This window comes from Dermacentor albipictus, chromosome 7 (genome assembly GCF_038994185.2).
Source record: "Dermacentor albipictus isolate Rhodes 1998 colony chromosome 7, USDA_Dalb.pri_finalv2, whole genome shotgun sequence".
NCBI lineage: Eukaryota > Metazoa > Arthropoda > Arachnida > Ixodida > Ixodidae > Dermacentor > Dermacentor albipictus.
In genome coordinates this window covers 33,840,942-33,859,661 of record NC_091827.1, presented here as the reverse complement: position 1 = coordinate 33,859,661, position 18,720 = coordinate 33,840,942, and the positions used below count along the sequence as shown (strand labels likewise).

At 46.5% G+C, this 18,720-nt stretch overlaps 3 protein-coding genes across 8 annotated transcripts in view; 1 reads left to right on the top strand and 2 right to left on the bottom strand.

The window, feature by feature from the left end:
• Positions 1-595: 595 nt before the first annotated feature.
• Positions 596-9,145, bottom strand: Arv1 (ACAT-related protein required for viability 1). The gene is made up of 6 exons (XM_070521845.1): positions 9,011-9,145; positions 6,722-6,841; positions 6,467-6,599; positions 4,926-4,992; positions 2,776-2,918; positions 596-894 (listed from the first exon to the last, which is right to left on the bottom strand). Exons 1-6 carry the CDS (start codon positions 9,101-9,103, stop codon positions 797-799), a joined length of 654 nt encoding a protein of 217 aa, XP_070377946.1. The 5' UTR covers positions 9,104-9,145; the 3' UTR covers positions 596-796.
• A 45-nt stretch (positions 9,146-9,190) lies between these two features.
• On the bottom strand, positions 9,191-9,658 carry LOC139047777 (ubiquinol-cytochrome-c reductase complex assembly factor 2). The gene has a single exon (XM_070521847.1). The coding sequence runs from the start codon at positions 9,590-9,592 to the stop codon at positions 9,191-9,193; it is 402 nt and encodes a 133-aa protein (XP_070377948.1). The 5' UTR covers positions 9,593-9,658.
• Positions 9,659-12,146: 2,488 nt separating this feature from the next.
• The window catches only part of LOC139047784 (ninein-like protein), a 529,102-nt gene continuing 522,528 nt past the window's right edge, over positions 12,147-18,720 (top strand). For all 6 annotated transcript variants that reach the window (XM_070521865.1, XM_070521864.1, XM_070521863.1 and 3 more), the window contains exon 1: positions 12,147-12,707. The gene's annotated coding sequence lies outside the window, so the exon portion shown is untranslated. The remainder of the gene's footprint in view (positions 12,708-18,720) is intronic.

Below are 18,720 nucleotides of genomic sequence, written 5' to 3'. Positions count from 1 at the left end.
GTGTTATAGTGCACCTCTTCACACTTGCCGTTTCGTAGGATGCTTCACACCTACAAATCATGGTGATGAGCAACGCTGGATGACACCCCTAAATGCTAAGCTGGGCATACATGCTGTAGGAGTTTGGATCATAAATCCACCCTGCTGTCACTTTTGGCAAAGAAGAACTTGCAGTTGGGCCAGTTGGCAATTCATCTTGGTAAAAGCTTTAAGTGCACGAAAAACAAACTCACACACATGCTTGCACTCGCAGACAAGCACCCGTGCATGCAGGTGTTTGTGTGCAAGTGCACGCACAGTGATGGTGTACAATTGTGGGTACCCATACTGGGACCCGTGCTGCTTACAACACATTGAGTTGTTGGCATGTTCATGAGAAAAAGAAAACCTTCAATTAATTGCCAAGAACTTGAGGAAATTTTGAAGAGTTTTTTCTGTCTTTTGTTGTTCAGATGCACATGATATAACGTTCTCGCTTCATAGAAAAAAATTCGGACCAGGAAGGGTTAAAACAAAGCACACACCTAATGTGGCAGAACTTGTACCTTTGTAGAGACCCTGTGAATGACGTAATAGAAGACACGTGTACGACTGGTAAGTTAACAGTCCGCTATATTTGAAATGATGCGCTAGTCACTAAAATTCTCGAGAGATCAACAATGCATCTGAAAGGGACTCTCGCAGTCTACTTCATCAATCATCATTGAGTGGCTCTGTGGGCGAGTGCTTCAATGGTGACTCCACTTGAAGGCGCCTTTGGGCAGACATTCAAGGGCTGGCGAGCTACTGTTCACGGTCACAGGAAGGGGGACACCCAAATGTTCAAGCTCCGCTGAAAACTGTAGGAGGCAAACACAATGGCCGCGGTCTGGAGACGTCCCAATCCAGTAACAGCTGCGAGAAAACCCCGCAAAAATGTTACAAACTTTATAATGTCAAACACTGAAAGCATTACAAACTCTCAACTGTACTCCGTCTTATTATATCCATGCAGTGAAGCGAAAGCTTAAGGTTCATGTCAGCCAATCAGCAATGAGAGCCAGCTGCGTGTGCCAAAGAATACAGAAAGAATACACTGTGCAATATTAATCTTTTCGTGAAGCTTTCATTCAGTTGGCATGGCAGAACTTGGGATGCTTTGTTAAAGGGGCCTCGAAACTCTTTTTCAACATAGTCAATCTGTCATAGAGGCTGCTGTGAACATGTGAACCAAATACTACTTCACTGCATGCAGCAGAGAATTTACAATCTTGTCCCAAATGCAGCAAAAGATCGAATGCCCTCGCTTCTGCAATGCCATCACATCAAAAGCAGCTGGCCAACCAATGCTATGTCGTGGCTGATGTCGTGATTGCAAGAGCATTCTTAGTAATACATAATTGCTAATATTGAGTTAAATGAAAAGATAGTATAGATGTCTGCGATCTAAAATATATCATAATTTCATCTTCGCACTGCGCATGACCTCAGAACTGGCAGTAGCGTGCTGTGTAGCACAGTCTACCACGGCTGTCATGAGGTGCCACGATGAGTTTTTCGCCGCTGCAACCGTCGACTCTCGGCCGGGCTTTTCCCCTCTCGGCTTTCCTGCTGTGTAGCTTCCAAAGGGCTAGCGGAGACGAAAAGATAGGGGAAGCTGGGTATCGGTGCAATAACTCCACTTATAGTTGAAGGATTCAAAAAAATGTTTGCGGCATGAAATTCGTGAGATGACATCCTTTAGCAGTGAGGCCATTCTGCGACTAGCTATAACTGTGTTTCAGCCAAGGCCCCTTTCAGTGTGCTTAGTGTTCTCTCTTTGCACAGACGATGACATCAAAATGTGATGTCCCATTTCTGTTCTGTCCGCATACATTCACCATGAGACAAATGAGACATCCACCCAAACGTAGCAAAGTGCTACAAAGGAAACCCATACGGATTCCTCGAAAAAAAAAAAAAAAAGGTTCACTAAAAGCTTCGCTTTTCTTTTCTAACTATTACGTCAAACTCTTGCCTTTGCTTCCGAGTTGTTGATAAATTCGACTTCGCCTGCCATCTGCTAGCCGCCCGGTTAGCTCAGGTGGTAGAGCAGCTGCCCCGGAAAGGTGGTGGTCCCGGGTTCGAGTCCCGAACCAGGACGAATTTTTCTTCAACTGCGAAGCTTTTCTTTCAAGTAGCCCGTATGGGTTTCCTTTGCAGTACTTAGGTATGTTTGGGTGGATGTCTCATTTTCCTTTCATTACTTCTCTTCACCTTGCGGGTTTCCACAGAACTATTATGCCACAAAGTATGTGTCACATTTAAAACACTGGCCATCCATAGAAGTTCAGCTACACATATAAGCATGTATTTGCTACACGCTGATATCAGTGACAAATGCTTTGGATTTACTTCGTTAAATTCAATAATTCTTTGTACTGAGGTGCATCTGTATGCAACCATACTCTCTTCTAACATGACCTGAAATTCAAAAGATTATTAAGCTTTTTATACCAAAGAAATTGAACAGCACTGAGGAGACAAAGCCACCTGCAAGTTATAGCAGCCTTGATACAGAAAATGCTGACAGACAAACCTAACACCAATGTACTACTCATCTGTGCTAGTTGGTTATCCAAAGCTTAGAACTTTCAGCACGAAAAAGAAAAATTACCTAGACAAAGGCATATCAGAACATGTGCTTGGGACTTTCGTATAAAAAAGCTGAAGTAATGAGGTCAGCGCACACGTTCACAACACAGGCATATAACAGGGCATACTAAAGGTCGCCTAGGAATTACGCGAAAGACATACCTCTACAGGCTTGCACCTGGGAGAACAGGAAGAAGGTTGCGAGGAAGAGCTGCGACTGATAGCGGTCGCACCCCCACAGGTTGGCAGGGAGTGCCAGCAGCTTTCCGTAGCTGCCCAGTACCACGGCTCGTGCCAGCAATGTCCTGCCAATGCACAGGAAGTGGCCAAATGACAACAGGTTGTGTCGAGAAATTAGAACTGCAAGTGAAAGGACTAGTGATAGCAACTTCAGGTTTCTCTTGCACATGGAGCCACTGAAATGCGTAGATGAACTCGCACTAGCAAGGCACAGATATATTTGTTGTGGTGAAGCCTCTGTGTTTGCTGCAGCATGGAAGTGCGATGCCACTTAGTGCGCATTCGATTAATTATAGTTGTTGTGTCCGAGATTTTGGAGCACACTTTTGCTTCTTTATCGACCTTTCTTTTGTGTGTGTGCATGTGCGATCACACATACAACACGTAAGAAGCTTCAGACAAGAGGCTTCATGAACCAGCGGCCGCGGCGGCCGCATCTCGATGGGGGCAAAATGCGAAAACACCCATGTACTTAGATTTAGGTGCAGGTTAAAGAACCCCAGGTGGTCGAAATTTCCGGAGTCCTCCACTACGGCATGCCTCATAATCAGAAAGTGGTTTTGGCACGTTAAGCCCCATAATTCAATTCAAACACTAAGGCTACGTTCACACTTGGGAAACGGCAAGCGGGCAGAAAATCTTTTCCACGCATGTACGAGATGTTCACATTTGTTTCGCCGCTGCAGCGGAAACCACTGCCGCTTTCGCCCACATCCATCTAGTTTGCGTACTTTTGTCCGCGTGGTGGCACTGTTCAGCACACTATTTCAAGACATACGTTCATTCATTGACCCATCAGTTATTACAAGCCATCATTTTGCGCAACTGCGCGTGTCGTCTTTAACTTTCGTCTACCATGGAAGATAAAGAAGACATAGTTTTGATAGTTTTAGCTAGTTGCTTTTCCTAAATATAGACAATCAACAAAGCAAAATGTTGAATTTTATGACCAGATGTTTATATGCTAGTGCAGATTCCCCAAAAGCAGAACCGCTTTCTGCTTTGTCATGGCGAAAACGTAGCCTAAGTGTTACTTGCTAGTGCAGGTAAAGTGCTGGCTCGGCACAGATCTCTAAGGCACATGTGACACAGAAGGCTTCAGACAAGAGGCTTCACAAACCAGTAGAAACACTAAGCACGACTTGCTATGTAAAAATGCTTGCTTTATTAATGTTCTCGTCTACTGAAAGCAATGGATTACCAACAGACCCAACCCCACACTCTATACGGTCATCTGTAGAAAATAAGAGAACGCAACACTTAAGAGCTGTCTACATAGTCTATTGAAGATACTTTGCAGAGGTGAGAGTTGACTTTTTTTTTTTATTTAGACACTACGTCAGGTTAACACTGCCAGCACAATATACAGGCAGCACAAGCCAGTCATTCCTCTATGTGTTGATTTAGGCAGAAATTGTCACTCTCTCATTACAGCAAAGCTATGGGGTTGCGCTGAGTGGATAACATGCATCCAACCTTTTAAATGGCAGTCAGGGGAAGCAATAGCTTGCCATTCATGATCATCTTTGCAACTAATAAACATAGATGACACTATCAATATGTTTAACAGTTCTACTTGTGCAGCACTATACAATGGCCGACAAAGGAGCGCTCCCTATAAATCACATCACTGAGACACCGCATCTATACTATGAACACCCACATTTTCCAGAACAGTAAATGAGCAGAACAAGATAAGAAAGGCGGCCTTGACACAATCTATGAACACAACTTCAAAATTTATTATCTGTCTTGATAGCTATTTGTTTTATTACCCTGCCTCGTAATACAGTGAGTTTGCAAGCATAATATGTTACGTTTACATTACACTTGCACACAACATGCATTTCGTAGTTGTGGTTATTTCAGTTACTCCACTTCAGCCTGCACAAATCTTCATAAAAGCAAACAGGTGAAGAATTGAGAAATATTCAAGCAGAAAAAAAAAATGCTGTCTATCAATGTAGCCATAGTAACCCTGCTTCTTTTTTTTTAAAACATACTGGAAAAACGAAGCACAATCGTTATACGAGTCTATGCGGTACCGCATACAGTAAAGTTCATGCACTCACCTGTCACAAAGGCAGCGTGTACACAGACTAGTGAGCAAGATGACCATTGCAATGAAGACTGCATTACCTGGAAGGGTGACACAAATAAGCTTTTAAACAGTGAAGATGTAAACGCTTATATAGAAACTTCGTTGTACTGAAAGCATTGGAACTGGAACAATAAACAGGAAAATGTTGATATATCTGTACCCTCACTGTAATGGCAATGACCCACACCCCTCCACCATCAACAGACAAAGAATTTTTGTCTGAGCAGACCATCTGACACTCACTTGGGTGAGTGTCAGATGATCTAGACAAATTTACAAATTTGCATTTTATTCCAAGAGAGGCTGAGATTGGGTGAGTTGGTGCATGCTATTTAAGATACAAAACAGCAAAAGAAAAAAAAGCACGCACATTTTTTTTTTAAATGCCTGAGTGCACACATTTCGGAGGTGTGCACCCAAACACACTTTACCAATCATTTACTTTCAGACAAAGCCACACAAGCAGCAGCAGCAAACTTGCAACGGTAGAGACTGACAGAGCAGCACATTGTTTTTAGATCAGAGTGATATTTTCAGCGACTCTGCTAATGCCAATTTAAAATTAAATCCTGCGATCTCCTCACGTGCCAAAACCACAATATGGTTATGAGGCACACCGTAGTGGGGGACTCCAGATTAAATTTGACCACCTGAGGTTCTTTAACATGCACTCAATGCATGGCATATGGGCGTTCTTTGCTGATTTGGCCTGCTTCAAAAACTATACTGAATCAACCTGCCTGAAGCAGATGCCCCTATGGTACATGGTACTATACTCCCCTTCCACAAGAAGGCGGTGCAAGAGTATCACAATTTCTTTTTTTGCATGCGTTTTTTGCAGTTTCGTGCCACATCATCTTTCAGCATCCAAAATTCTGGTCGCAAAAGAAAAAAAAAAAAAGCTCTACCTTTTCATGAAATGCAGCACAGCATTAATAAAATTGAACAATGCATCCAAATTCAGAACCCTTATGAAAAAATTAGGGAGAGTTCGCAGGTACGTGATGATGATAGCATAACAACGGACAGACAGCCGCAGCAAGCTTAGTTTAGAGCTTTTAACTGCTGTCACAGTAACAGAAAAAAAAAAAGAAATAAGGTTGTTTGCTGCTTATTACTAACTGAAATAGGAGTCAAAAGAAAGGTGAATTCATGATGCTGAGACCTGAACTTCAGTCAGAAGAGAATTCGTATTCAAATTGTGGAGTTCAATGTCCCAAAACTGCAATGTGCATTATGGGAGACACCGAAGTAGAGGGCTCCGATTTAGTCCTGACTTCCTGGGGTTCTTTAATACGCACCTAAAGCTGAGTAACACAAGCATATTTGCATTTAACTTGGATCGAAATATGCGGCCTCCGTATACAGGAATCAAACCCAAGTATGCCATAGCCAGTGAGATAAACGCAGTGGGCAGTACGGAGATCAAAGACAGGGAGAGAGGATAGTTCAGGAGGGTAAAAAAAAGAAAAAGAAAAAAAAATGAAATAGAAAGACATTGTCAACACCTACTAGCAATGAGGAACAGGCAGATGATATAGAAGTGCCACTCCAAGTCATAACCAGCCTTGTGCGTCTGTTGCCTTGACATCCAGTGTTCCAGGGCTTCACCAAGCAAGAAGAGCAAGGCAATCTTCCAAGGCCTCTGTCGAAAATGGGGAAGAGTGGAAAGAGTGCTACAGCTTCTGGAACACATGCAGCTAGGGCAGTTAATCATGTTGAGAATTTCAGCCGAATGATGAGACACAGCAGGACGTGTGCACTTACCCCCATCCCAACGTTGAAGATGATGTGCCTGTATGCCTCCAGCTTTTGCAACACCACGTCGATCAGGACAATCGAGAACTCCATCTCGATGTACTCGTCAACCACATGATTGCAACGGGACTGTAAAAAAATAAAATAAAAGAAAACAGACGAAGTCTAATTACAAATTGGAAGATATCTGGGAGAGGAGATATCTGGGAAATATCCACCTAGTGGACATGTCCATTTCACTGCTGCTGAAGTGCTTATTGGCTGGGGGCACCCTGTCTCCTTCGTGAGAAGGAGACAGGGCAAGGAGACCCTTGCCCAGCCAGCAGCAGAAAAGAATGGATACGTCTGCTAGGTGGGATCTTACGGAATACTGTAAGATCCCTCCCCTTGACTGTCAGTGGCAATGGACCGCTTGTTGAGCTGGTCAGCTCATAGTTGAAGAAAAACGCAGCTTAAAACAGAGACACAAAACCACAGCATGCAGATTCAGAATGGCGTTAAGAGGTGTAGCCTACGTCCAGCTGGCCTTTCCTGTGTCTGTCTGATTTAAGGTGTGTTTTTTCCTGGACGCAGGAAATTTTCCTTCCAATACGCAATGGTTATTACCACTTTCCTCGATGGCGGGAGCTGGACATATACCTGTCACAAGATGTGACAAAATGTCTAATGTGATGCATATTCCTTTCAAAGGCATGTGTGCACATGGCTGTAGAGCCAACTAGAGGAAGTACCCATTGCCGAGGAAAGACCCAGTGGTTGTAACGTTTCACTGCTGAGCCCGGGATTGCAGGTTCGGTCTTGTCTAAGGTGACAGCATTCGTATGGGGGTAGAATGCAAAAATGCTTGTGCACCGTGCGCACATGAAAGTATCCCAGAATTTAATTTTGACTTAAATTCACTAACTAGAACAGACATCAGTCCCCAGGTGGTCGCAGCTAAGTTTAAGGGGTCAAATGTCTGCAGGAAAGAGAAACTGGCTGGGTTTGTACTTCCTCATGTTTGAAGGGTAGCGCTAGGGCCGACATGGAACAAAACGAAGACCCAAGACGAGCGGACAAAGTGCTGACTCTTGAAAGTCGTTGCTTCGTCTGGTCGTCCTGTGTCTAGCTTTCGCTTATGGGGACGCTTGACTCTCATGCGTCTCCCGATGTTGTTTTCTCCGTATGGTTCTTGCACCTCCTGTAATCCGGCTTGCCCATGCAGCTGGGCACCACCGGCAGTCAGTGTAGTTGCAGATCAGTACAAGGGCATGAGCGTCGTGCTGCTATTGCGACCTAACGGTGAGGTTACTCGGGCGCAAAAGGCCTGAGTAACCCTGTTCCTCTTTTGTCTTGGAGTCGGCCAGCTGCGTGTACGTTTACTGCACTTGCTGGCCGTTCGTGGGACCACCCTGCGAAAGGTTTAGGAGCAGGACACCGGAATGGACGAACACGATCATTCGAACGCGCCACCATTCACATGACTGTATACACCAACGATTAAGCTTTGGTGTCTGGCAAGTGCGCAAACATATTCACTGGCTATCCGGTCGCGGTGAGCCAGACTTTGTTGATTTGTTGAGTGTCGATCATCATGTTCTATGGGCAATCATTCGGCTGGCTAGAACGGAGTATAACAGGTGCAATAAATGCCCTTGTGATTGTCTGCACTGTTGTGTTGTCATTCCTCTTTCCCGAGGGCAGGTCTGAAACCCCACATGCTTTTCAAACATGGAGGGAAACCAAATTGGGATCAGCGAAATGCCCATACAGACCATGCCGACGATATGGCAGTACACTTCCATACTTTAGGCTTCTTTTTTTTTTTGCATACATATAGCCAATATCTGTCAGGAGCTCTTCACTAGCCCAAGATGGTGGCGCAAATGTTGAACATGGCTGGAACTTGGCCACTCTTATTGGTACAGAGGTGTGTAGTGTGTCACAAGGCCTACAGATTAATCAGGTCGTCACAGCTTCACTGCAAAACGCAAAAGAACGCCTAACTGTGTGATAAGGTGGCAATAAGTTCGGGTTGAATTTTGTCACTGAATGAACGGTACGGTCCATTGTCAAAAAGATCCCACGCTTCATGTTCCAGCATCAATTACGTCTGAGATATGATATATGGTCCTGCAGATCACTTTTTATTTTTCAGTACAGATGAATGGTACAAACGCCTCTTTCCAGATGAAGTGACGCCTACAAGCAAATACGACTCGTATAACAGATTACATTAATCGGGTCCGCTACACACTTTCTTCCTCCGTGCATATCCTCTCGGCTCTGCTTGAAAGCGTGAAACACTGGGATACTCACGCATCGGGACAACTTTAGCAGGTCGGGGCCGTAGCTCCTGTAGAGCTGCTGCTGCATCTCACCACAATGAACGCAGGCGTAACTCGGTTTCATGGTCACGTGTCGTGGACTGTCTCTCCGGCGCTCGCGACACCGGGTAGCTGGACACGGGACAAAGTATTGCTTCTTTTCTCGCGATTTTCACTTCTTGCTTTCCGGAGGCGACGATTCGGGGAGGTCGGTCTTGAAGGAGAGCCTTTCCTTCAGCTTTTCCAGCAGCGACTGGTCCTCCTTCACGCCTTCGGCTGTGTGCAGGCTTTCGACGATCACCTTGGAGCACTCGGCGCGCGTGAGCCCCAAAGCGGACGACACGGAGATCCTCGGGTACTGCTTGGCGTACCGATCGGAGGCAAGGGCACGCAGGCTGTCCAGCCGACGCTCGCACTCCTGAGGGTCCTGCACGACGGTCTGCTCGCTCTGTCGGAACTCTTCGGCCACCCTACGCCGGACGAACTCGCCGAGGCATTTGCCGCTCCTGGCGGGATCAGCACGCCAAGCGCTGCAGATTTTCATGTATTCGCGGTACAAGTTGGCCCCAGCCATTTGCGTGTGCGGACATGAGCGACGACGCGAATCGGGTTGGATTGGATTAACCTGGATCGACTGAAGTCGCGCTCGCCGGCTTCGCCCTCTAATTATGGCCTCCGAGATCGAAAACGGCGGTCTCAGAGGTCGCGCCCTAACTATCTGGCAGACCCTTCGAAGAACTCTGAAACAAGCGAACTTGCCATGCCCGTGTCATGTCTAAAACTAAAGGCCTTTAAACCCATCGCATAGCATTTCTTTTAATCGTGGGTTTCTAATTGTTAGTCGTATGACGACACTATCCTACGGCTTCCTAACAGACGACACGCAGACGACGCGGGGACAACCTAGCTTGAAAGAGACACCGCGAAAAGTTTGTGGCACAATCAATGAAGACGAAGAACTTTATTAGTGAGGTTATAGAAGGGTCACGCAGCAGAGATAATAACTAGAAAATAAGGCCTGTGACTGTGTGAGGCTGCGCATACGTCTGAACGCCTGAAACAGTGCGAACATGAGATACCGTTGGAACCAAACGAGTCATTAGCCTGGGATATCAACCATCGGAAATGTACGATTCGTCCACCTTTACACCTTGTTGTTTTGTCTATGCCGCTGCACAACCAGTTAAAAGGTACGTAATCCGTTAATATCTGTAGAAGTTCCAAATAAGGCAAATAACACAAACAGAAGCTGCACTATAATTAAAAAGCTACCGTGCAATCTTGCCTAGCATTGCGCAATATTAAGGCGCTAGAAGTCGTCACTTATTTTCAGCTTATTACCATCAGAATAAAGTCGATCTATGACCACCGAAAACATATTTGGGTCCAGTGAAGTATCACGTGGTCAGTGGTCGCGCGTGTGCAATTAAGCTAGCTGTTGGCGTAATGTAAATTTAGCAGCCTCACCCCCCCCCCCCACCCACCCCGCTAGCCACCGTACCTCCGCATTAATTACTGATTCATTCGGCTGTTTCGCACCGATTACAAGCTGGAGCACAACGCTCTGAATGATCGAACTATAGCTGGATGTATTTTGCGTGCTCGATTTCGACATATCTAGAATGTAAGCAGCGCTGCGAAAATTTTTCTGAAAAGCTTCAAAGCTACCTGTCGAATATGCCATTATTTATTTATTTATTTCAATGGTTTTCAGGACCGAAGGCATTACAGAAGAGTGGTACATTCAATATAATTGCTCCAATTTATGACAAAACTAAATACAAGCTTTTTCCTAGAACAGTGCAAGAGCGGAATTCGTTGCAGCCATCAGTTTTTTTCTTACAAGATTTTACTGGGGCATTAGAACGTCTATTCACCAGCTAAAATTGTGTTTTATGCATTTTAAATTTTTTGCGTGTTTTGTATCTGTGTGCTGTTAAAACTGCATGTTTTTGTTCTTTTCGGTGTATAAGAATGTATGATTTCGCTCCTACCTGGGCCAAGCATTGGCCTGCAGTATTTTGAAATAAATAAATAAGTAAATGACAATAAAATGCTGGCTTTCGCGTAATGAGAATAGATGTAAGCATGAAATGGCGTTTTAAACGTCGCTATTGGAAAGCACATGAAAAAAATAAAACTTCCTCGATCTTATAGCTTGAATGATATTGTGATAAACATTAGGAAGAACTCCGAATCAATATTTTTTGTAACTTGTCTGGGAAGTTAACTATATAGCGTATGTAATGTGGTCTTGACTGGTTCCCCGGATGTTCTCGTTTGAGTGCCCGGATAACGGCTGTGGCTGTTGGTTCGAGGTTACTTGAAGGTCGCCGACAACAGGAGTTAAAAGCATTTCACATGCTTAACATCTGTGGTACTCTAGTTCACTATGATGTGCAGCAATAAAGTTTAACGAAGCGTGTTATTGACGGCTGTTTTGAAGCTTGCATTGACTGGTTAACGCCTCCGGAATAACGGCGATGGAAGTAGACAGGCGGTTCCCTAGCCAGTCGTCTGTGCCCACACAATGGTCTTTCTGAGTTGCGTGATGCGTCATCTGTGGGTGGACATTTTAACAAAAATAAACCGATAGGCTATGATCATCTATGATCATTGGAATGTGTAGCACACCGGGCGGGCAGACAAAAACAAGGCAGTAAAAGGAGGTTAGATTTGATGGTTACATTGCACCCTTTATTTCTGACGCGTACACATAGGCGTGATAGGTACACGTCGTGATCGTAATGATCATTTGCTTCTTTGTCCTCGTAGCTATGCCGGGTCATCTGTAGAAAACTGCACAAGCCATGCCAGTAAGCATCTGGCCTCCGAGACTGTGCGCCACCAAATCTCAAAGGCCATGTTGTGGCTTCCGAGATTTTAGTGATGGCGATCAGTAGCCGTTCAGGTAGGGTGCCCAATTCTAGCCACCCTAGTTCAGGAGCTACAGTAGTCTAAACAAATAAGATCACCTGCTTAGCAAAGCCATAATCAGTACAGTAAAACAACAACAACAAAACAGTAGATTATCACCTGGATAAAAAAAAGAAAAGAGTAATTGCGCTTGAGTTTCTCACAATGTCCGCTAGGAGGAAACGGACGTCGCAAGTGGGCGGCGCACCTCGGCGTTTTGTTTTGACGTCTAGCAACTCGCGTTGACTCGCGCGTGTGTATGCACAGGTGTCCGCGAAACAGCTGGGCGAAGTTCGCTGCCATAGGAGCCGTCGTGTGCGTGCATGCAGACGAGTTCTCCTCGCATTTACCGCGCAGGGCTACGCCCGCATACGTCGGCTCGCCCGACTTTCGTCTCGAGATCGCGCAGGGATTTGCTTCCAATCGACTTGCCTGGAATGTCTCGCCGCACCGTACTACGCCGCCGCTCGTGGTCGCCTTCGCGGTGGCTTGCTTTCTAGCCGTGCTGCCACAGCCTCGGGTGTCGTTCGTGCGCCGTTGAAGAGGAACGGCGGGCGAATTCGCCCGTGCTGACCGACACACCGCCGGCGGCCCTTCCGGTTAAGCCTATCGTGCGATTTGACAGCCGACAGAGCGTGTGGCAAGTGTGTGCGTGCGCTAGCCGGTGGTGCTCGGGATACCGTGCTTTCGGCGTCCGTGTGAAGGTTTTGCTTGCGGGGATATTTGGCTTGACGCACACCGTGAACGTTACCCTCTTCATGACCGCCTGAAAGGTGAGTTGGTAATTCTGTGTTCTTAACGCGCTCTCGCGTGCAAAAGATTGCGATGACGTTTGTATCGCAAACTCAGGAAAAAAAGAAGTAAGGGACGTTTGTACGGTCAATAGGCACGTAGCGTCAGCGGCGATTTGCATTCAGAACTGCAACGATGTGATCGGAGTTTTGAAGCTCGAGTCAGCAGACGGAAATGAATGGGCACGTATATGCGAAAGTGTTCGCGAGCGGGCTTCTGTTGTTGTGGCCGCGACGTTTGGAAACAGCTGAACCAATTTGCATTGGTTTCTGCTTGAAGCGGGAATTCTTGCCATTATGTTTTACCTGCCTTCTGCTCGGTTCGGCCGAGCAGAAGGCAGTTTAGGCTGCTACGCCGTACGTGCCTGTTTGAGGTGCATCGCAGCCGCAACTGCGGCGATTTGCGGCATTCGAATTTCGACAACGCCTGCCACTCGTTCTGTCAGCAGAGATCTTGACAGTGAGACGGTCACTTCTGCAATGCTTTCGCTATTTTCAAGCCGGTGTGTTGGCAGCAGTTCGCCATTCATTGCCAACAAATGAAACGGTCTCGTTCATAAACGCGTCCGCGGTAGTATGCGAAGCTGTCGATGATGGCCATGGCCTATCTTGTTATGTAGAAGGTTGGTGAAAGCGTAATCGAGGCCCGTGTTTTTCCGACGCACGATCTTGATCGGCGGCGTGACTGAACTTTGAGCCGGCGAGCGGTCTCGCTTCGGCGGTCTCCAATGCCAGTGGGACCGGAATCTGGCCGGTCTCTGAACGCGGCCAGTTTTCGAATAACCTTGGCGCGCCGCTGTTCTTGGTGCATGCAGTTATCTCGTGTTAAGGGCGTCGGTTGATAGGCTTTGCTGTTTTGCATTGTCGACAACATTCCATGTCACGGCGGCGTACCAGACGCGGCGAGAAAGCCTGAAGATATCTAATGGAGAGAAACAAAAACGACGTGACCGTTTTTTGACAGACGACATGACTCTGAAGTTGGGATTGAAGGTTGAAGTTGAGCGTCTGGTTGCACTGATTGTCCGCATATACGTCGGCGACGGCTGAACTGCGTGGAGATCGACGTGACTCCCCCTCAAAGACTTCGCAAGAAACCAGACACGCCAGAGACGTGACGAATGGGTTTGACAAAGCAACGCCCATGTTTTCTCTAAATTGTGCAGCTCGACAGTGTGCGCGCGACATCGTACTGCGTTTTATTTATGGAGACTGATTTTTCCCGCCAACCCATTCATTACCACCGGCCACGTCCGCTTCTTGATCATCTCCTTTTTCTGTCGTCTGTTTATGTTTGTTAGTTCGTCCCTCGGCCGCCGGGGCTTGTACGCTACGCGGAGCGAGGCGCTGCGCCGACCGGTTGTTGCCGCTCGGTCATGTCGTCTGCTTTTCTTCCTGGCAAGGTGCCCGGCGCACCCTACACAACGTTCGCGAGCCCAGGAAGCGCGAGTTTCTTGTTTTTCTTGTTTTCTTTTGCAACCTCCGCTTGTCGCGTCGCTAATTGCAGCCTGCGCCTCCCCTTGCCTTGCTGTCCCGTCTTCGGCTCATCTGTATCATTTCGCGTGACGGCGGCGTCTTTCTACGACCCCGGCGTTTTTTCTTTTTAAAGCGTGTTCACAGTTTTGTAGCACGCCGTCTGAAGCGGTTTTCGGTGTGTCGTCTGTTCGGTTGGTTGCAGGTTGTTGCTATCCGACTCCGTCATTAAGGGAGAAAAAGAAAGAAAAAACGAGGCTGGTAGTGCGCGTTATTCTGTGTTGTAATCCTGTTACACTTGGTTACATAAAGAAAAAACGCGACACGCCGTGTAGTCGGGGTGCTTACACATTATGCGCAGGTCTGCCACCTATACCTTGCCATTACTGCTGAATGACAGGCTTCCGATTGCCGATCGAACCTATATCAACAGTAGGGACGTACATTTGTGCAGATATCACATACATTGTCCTAACACCTCTTATTTCCACACGCTCGCGCTCCGAATACGGCATGCCGAGGAATATAGATAACAGCGGTCGTCTTGACCTCCCACCCCTCATGTGAACAATGCCAGTGTCCTATTTTGACATGGACAGTGTTCTGAGCTTCGGCTCCTGCTGCTTTTACATGAGCTCTGACTGCTTCTGCAGGCTGTATCCATATGATGAATTCAGTCGGAATAGAAGCATTTCACAAGCGAGATAGAAAGGCAAGGCAGCAGAGTAATGTGCTGCTAGTAGCTAGCTGACCTTGTACTAGGTCAACCAGGCGCGTGTCCGGTTTGTTACCCTCCACAGGGTAAAGGGGTTAAGAGATGAAAAGAAGGAAATAAAGGGCGAGAACGCTTAGGTTGCCGCTTCATCCGGAGGTGCGCATCGATATTCATTGAGGTTGAGGTATTGGTTCTTTGCATGTAGCATTTCCAAATGTACAAAGAACACAGCTGGCGTTAACACAGAGCACAATTTTCGGAAAGAAATCTCACCGTCCTAAGAACATGCGAGACATAGAGCAACATTGGCAAGGCGTAACGTGAGTGGCTGTTTTGCGTGGGCGATAAAAGGAGTAATGTTGATCAGTGGGCGTATGCGCCAGTATGACACCTTTTCTATAGTTTCGGAATATCAGTGTAAAATGCTCTATCGTTCCTCTCTTTCTTTTGCAAAGCAGTACGGCTGCTTTTAACCATGGTTATAGTAATCAGTTACCTAAATTACCCGTAAGCTTTAAAGAACAGCTTCTGGGTATGAAAATCTCGCCGATCGCTTTCGTTTATCCGCGCGAACTTCCCTTGTTGAGAGGAAAGCGATGTCAGCTGTTGCCCGCCGCAATAAATGAGTCAAGAGAAATCGTTGCAGGCTGCAGATTTTTGTTTTGTTTTACTTGCTCATTGTGACGCTGTTTCGAGTGTGTCGCCGACGCTTGTCACACCCTCGCCTTTCGTTCCGTCGTTAGAGGCCAGCTGTCTCGTTCGCATCAAAAGGTTTTCATTAGCTCGGCCGCGCGATCCACTCTTTCGCTCAATGCATAGGCGCGGAGTCGTGTATGTTGCTTGATACAAAAAAAAAAAAGAAAAAAAGGCGCGCCATCACTAAGTTGTAATAGGCAGATACGCTTCGTCATGCAAAGGTAGGTGGCGGTGAAACCGCGACATTGCTTAACGCCCCCCCCCTCTCTCTCTCCCCCCCCCCCGCTCCGTTTATCAAAGGGTATTGTGTGAATTGACTGCAGGTGCTAATAGTCAGAAAGCGTGCTGTGGCTACTACGCCGTGGTTATAGGAACGCTACGAAAATTCACGTTCGCAGAGGTCTAGCAACACCGGGCCCGGTCGACTTGTCGGGACGCTAGTCGTAGCGCTAGCGACAATGTGTATTCGCGGCATCTCAGACATGCATTAGTTGTTTTGCACTGAGTGCAGATTATTAGCAGCTGCCTAGTTTACCTATAGGTCTCTTACGCGTCCGTCTCCAGTTACTTCTGTCTCGGGTCAGCCGAGTCCACGCATCCTATAACGCTATCTAAGGAACCCAAATGCCCCATATCCAGTGATCGCGTACGAACATATGTGGATCCCACGTAAAACCTCGTATGTTTCGACATACCATGATGCGTCATATGGTATAGCTCGAGGTCGCGGGATCGTATGCCCGTCGCGGCGGCCGCATTCCCATAGAAAACGCCCGTGTGCCGTCCATTTGAGTGCGCGTTTAAAGAACACCAGGTGGTTGAAATTAATAAATTCGGACCCAACCCCCCGCACACACACACACACACTACGACGCGCCTCATAATCAGAGTCGTGGTTTTGGGACGTACAACCCCAGAAGATATGTATTTTAGATGTTATGTGGGAACGTACGTTTCATATGGGATCCTAATATGTTCTATATAATCATGTGGAATGAGATCCCCATATATGATGTATGGGAACATAAGGCATTATGTATTGTGACCACCCATATTTATCCATATGGGATTGTTGGGTATGGTGCTTATGTGCATTTTTCGATATATTCCTGCAAAATTTCCTTTCAACTTCTATGCCGTTGTCGACTGCGTTTTCCTTTCCTCTGGCAACCAGGCGCAGCTATCGCGGAAACGGAGCGAGTTAGATGTATCGTGACGTCACGGCACGACCACCTCTTGGTATACCGAAGCTTCTTGCGTTTTCCAGTACCGTTATTTACAGTGCTTAGAGAGGAGTGGTCCTTTGCTGAACGCCAAATTATGGCAAGTCTAACATATGTGTCTCGGTACTCGTTTAGCTGATGCATGGTTTGTGTACAAAACTGCGAAATGCTGCTGCGTCGGCGTCTGGAAACTCTGCGAGAACGACGACGTTGTTGTTTGTGTACACATTTCCCAACGCATCCCAGCGGTGCGGCTTCGCGAGCTCCTCTGGAGACACTTCCAGTTACGTGCCCTGCTTGTCTTACACGGTGATTTACGGTATCTTCGTTCCTTGTCCCGAGTTTTCGCAGCAAGGAGTGCGTTTGCTCCCGAGGTTCGTGTGCGCGCCGTTGAACGTTCCTGTTGCGCAGCTGTTTTCACTAAAGCCCCGTAAACTTCGTAAAGTAGTGCCACGCTTTGAAGAAAGCCTCCTCCTCCTCGCGCGCTCTGGCCGAGGCGACGCCGCGTCGCTATTGGCCTAATAGCATCACGTGGGCTCTCGCGCCGTGCATCAGCGCCATTTTTGCTCGAGAAGCGTCTACGGAGTGGCAAGGAGCGCATGTTGGCGCCGTTGCTACGCTCAAGCAATGTAGGCGGCGCCACGGTCGAGGATGGAGCGTGAAAGAGAGGAGAAACGAGGAGGAGTGAAGGCGGAGGAGCAGAGTGTCGCTACTTTACGAAGTTTAAGAGGAAGCTTTAGCTCGGGTGCTCCTATCTAAATACATGTAAAAGGAGAATTCGTTTTTCTAGGCAACCACTGCACCAAATTTGACGGGGTTTGCTGCATTTAAAAGAAAAACTTAAAATCTAGTGACTGTTGGTTTCGAATTTTCGATTTAGGTCGTCAATTTTTTATAAAAATTTGCCAAAAATCGCAAATTTTCAGAAAACGAAACTATCAAGTTTACAACTCCGTAACTCAGCAAGGAAAAATGATATCGCAATTCTGTGAATTGTACCTGCTAGCACATCTAAAGCGGACAAAATTGATATGTTACACATGAACCTCAAAAAATGGGGAAATGTGTAATTACAAGTTTTGCAGAACCCTCGCAAACAACGTAACAAATTCACGTAAGATGTAAACTGGCATAACAAATTAGTCCGCTTTGAATGGTCTAATGGATGCCGTTTACAGAATCGCGATATCTGTTCTTGATGCAGAGCTATTAGTTTGTAAACTTCGTGCTTCTATTTTTTTCAAACGTCTGAATTTTTGAAAATCCTTTTAACAAAATTCAAGCCCTAAATCAAAATTCCACTTCCAACAGTCACTAGAATTTAACTTTTTCTTTCAAATGCAACAAATTTCATTGAAATCGGTCCAGGGGTTATCTCAGAAAAACGTTTTTGCGTTTTTACATGTATTTGAATAGGCCGCGTCGGAGTTGGGCCCGAGCTAAAGTTTCCTCTTAAGGGGCTTTAGTATTCACAAGCGGAGAGCCGTGTGTTACTTCACCGTATAGCTGAACGGTTTACTCGGCGATGCATTCATATTGGCTGCTCGCTGCACTTGTGTTCTGCGTCTTGAGAACTGTTGTACCCGGTGTGTTTGTTATCCATGTTTTCGGGATGGCTTAAACAGTGGTGGATATATGAACGCCTTCTTTTTTTTAAATGGGCTGATGATTAAGAGTGGAAAGCTATAGCGTCACACTCTAAGTGCTTTTCATGCTTCGCGGCAACTGCAGCTTGTACAACCGTAACGTTTACCGGGAAACGCTGGCTGCGAACGCCATGCACGAAGGCGAGCTTTCTGGTAGAAACGCGGCCTCTTGCGTGGGTCAATCTCCTGTTATTGTTTCACACTTTTACTATTTCAGTCTGAGAGGAGCTTTTTGAGAAGAG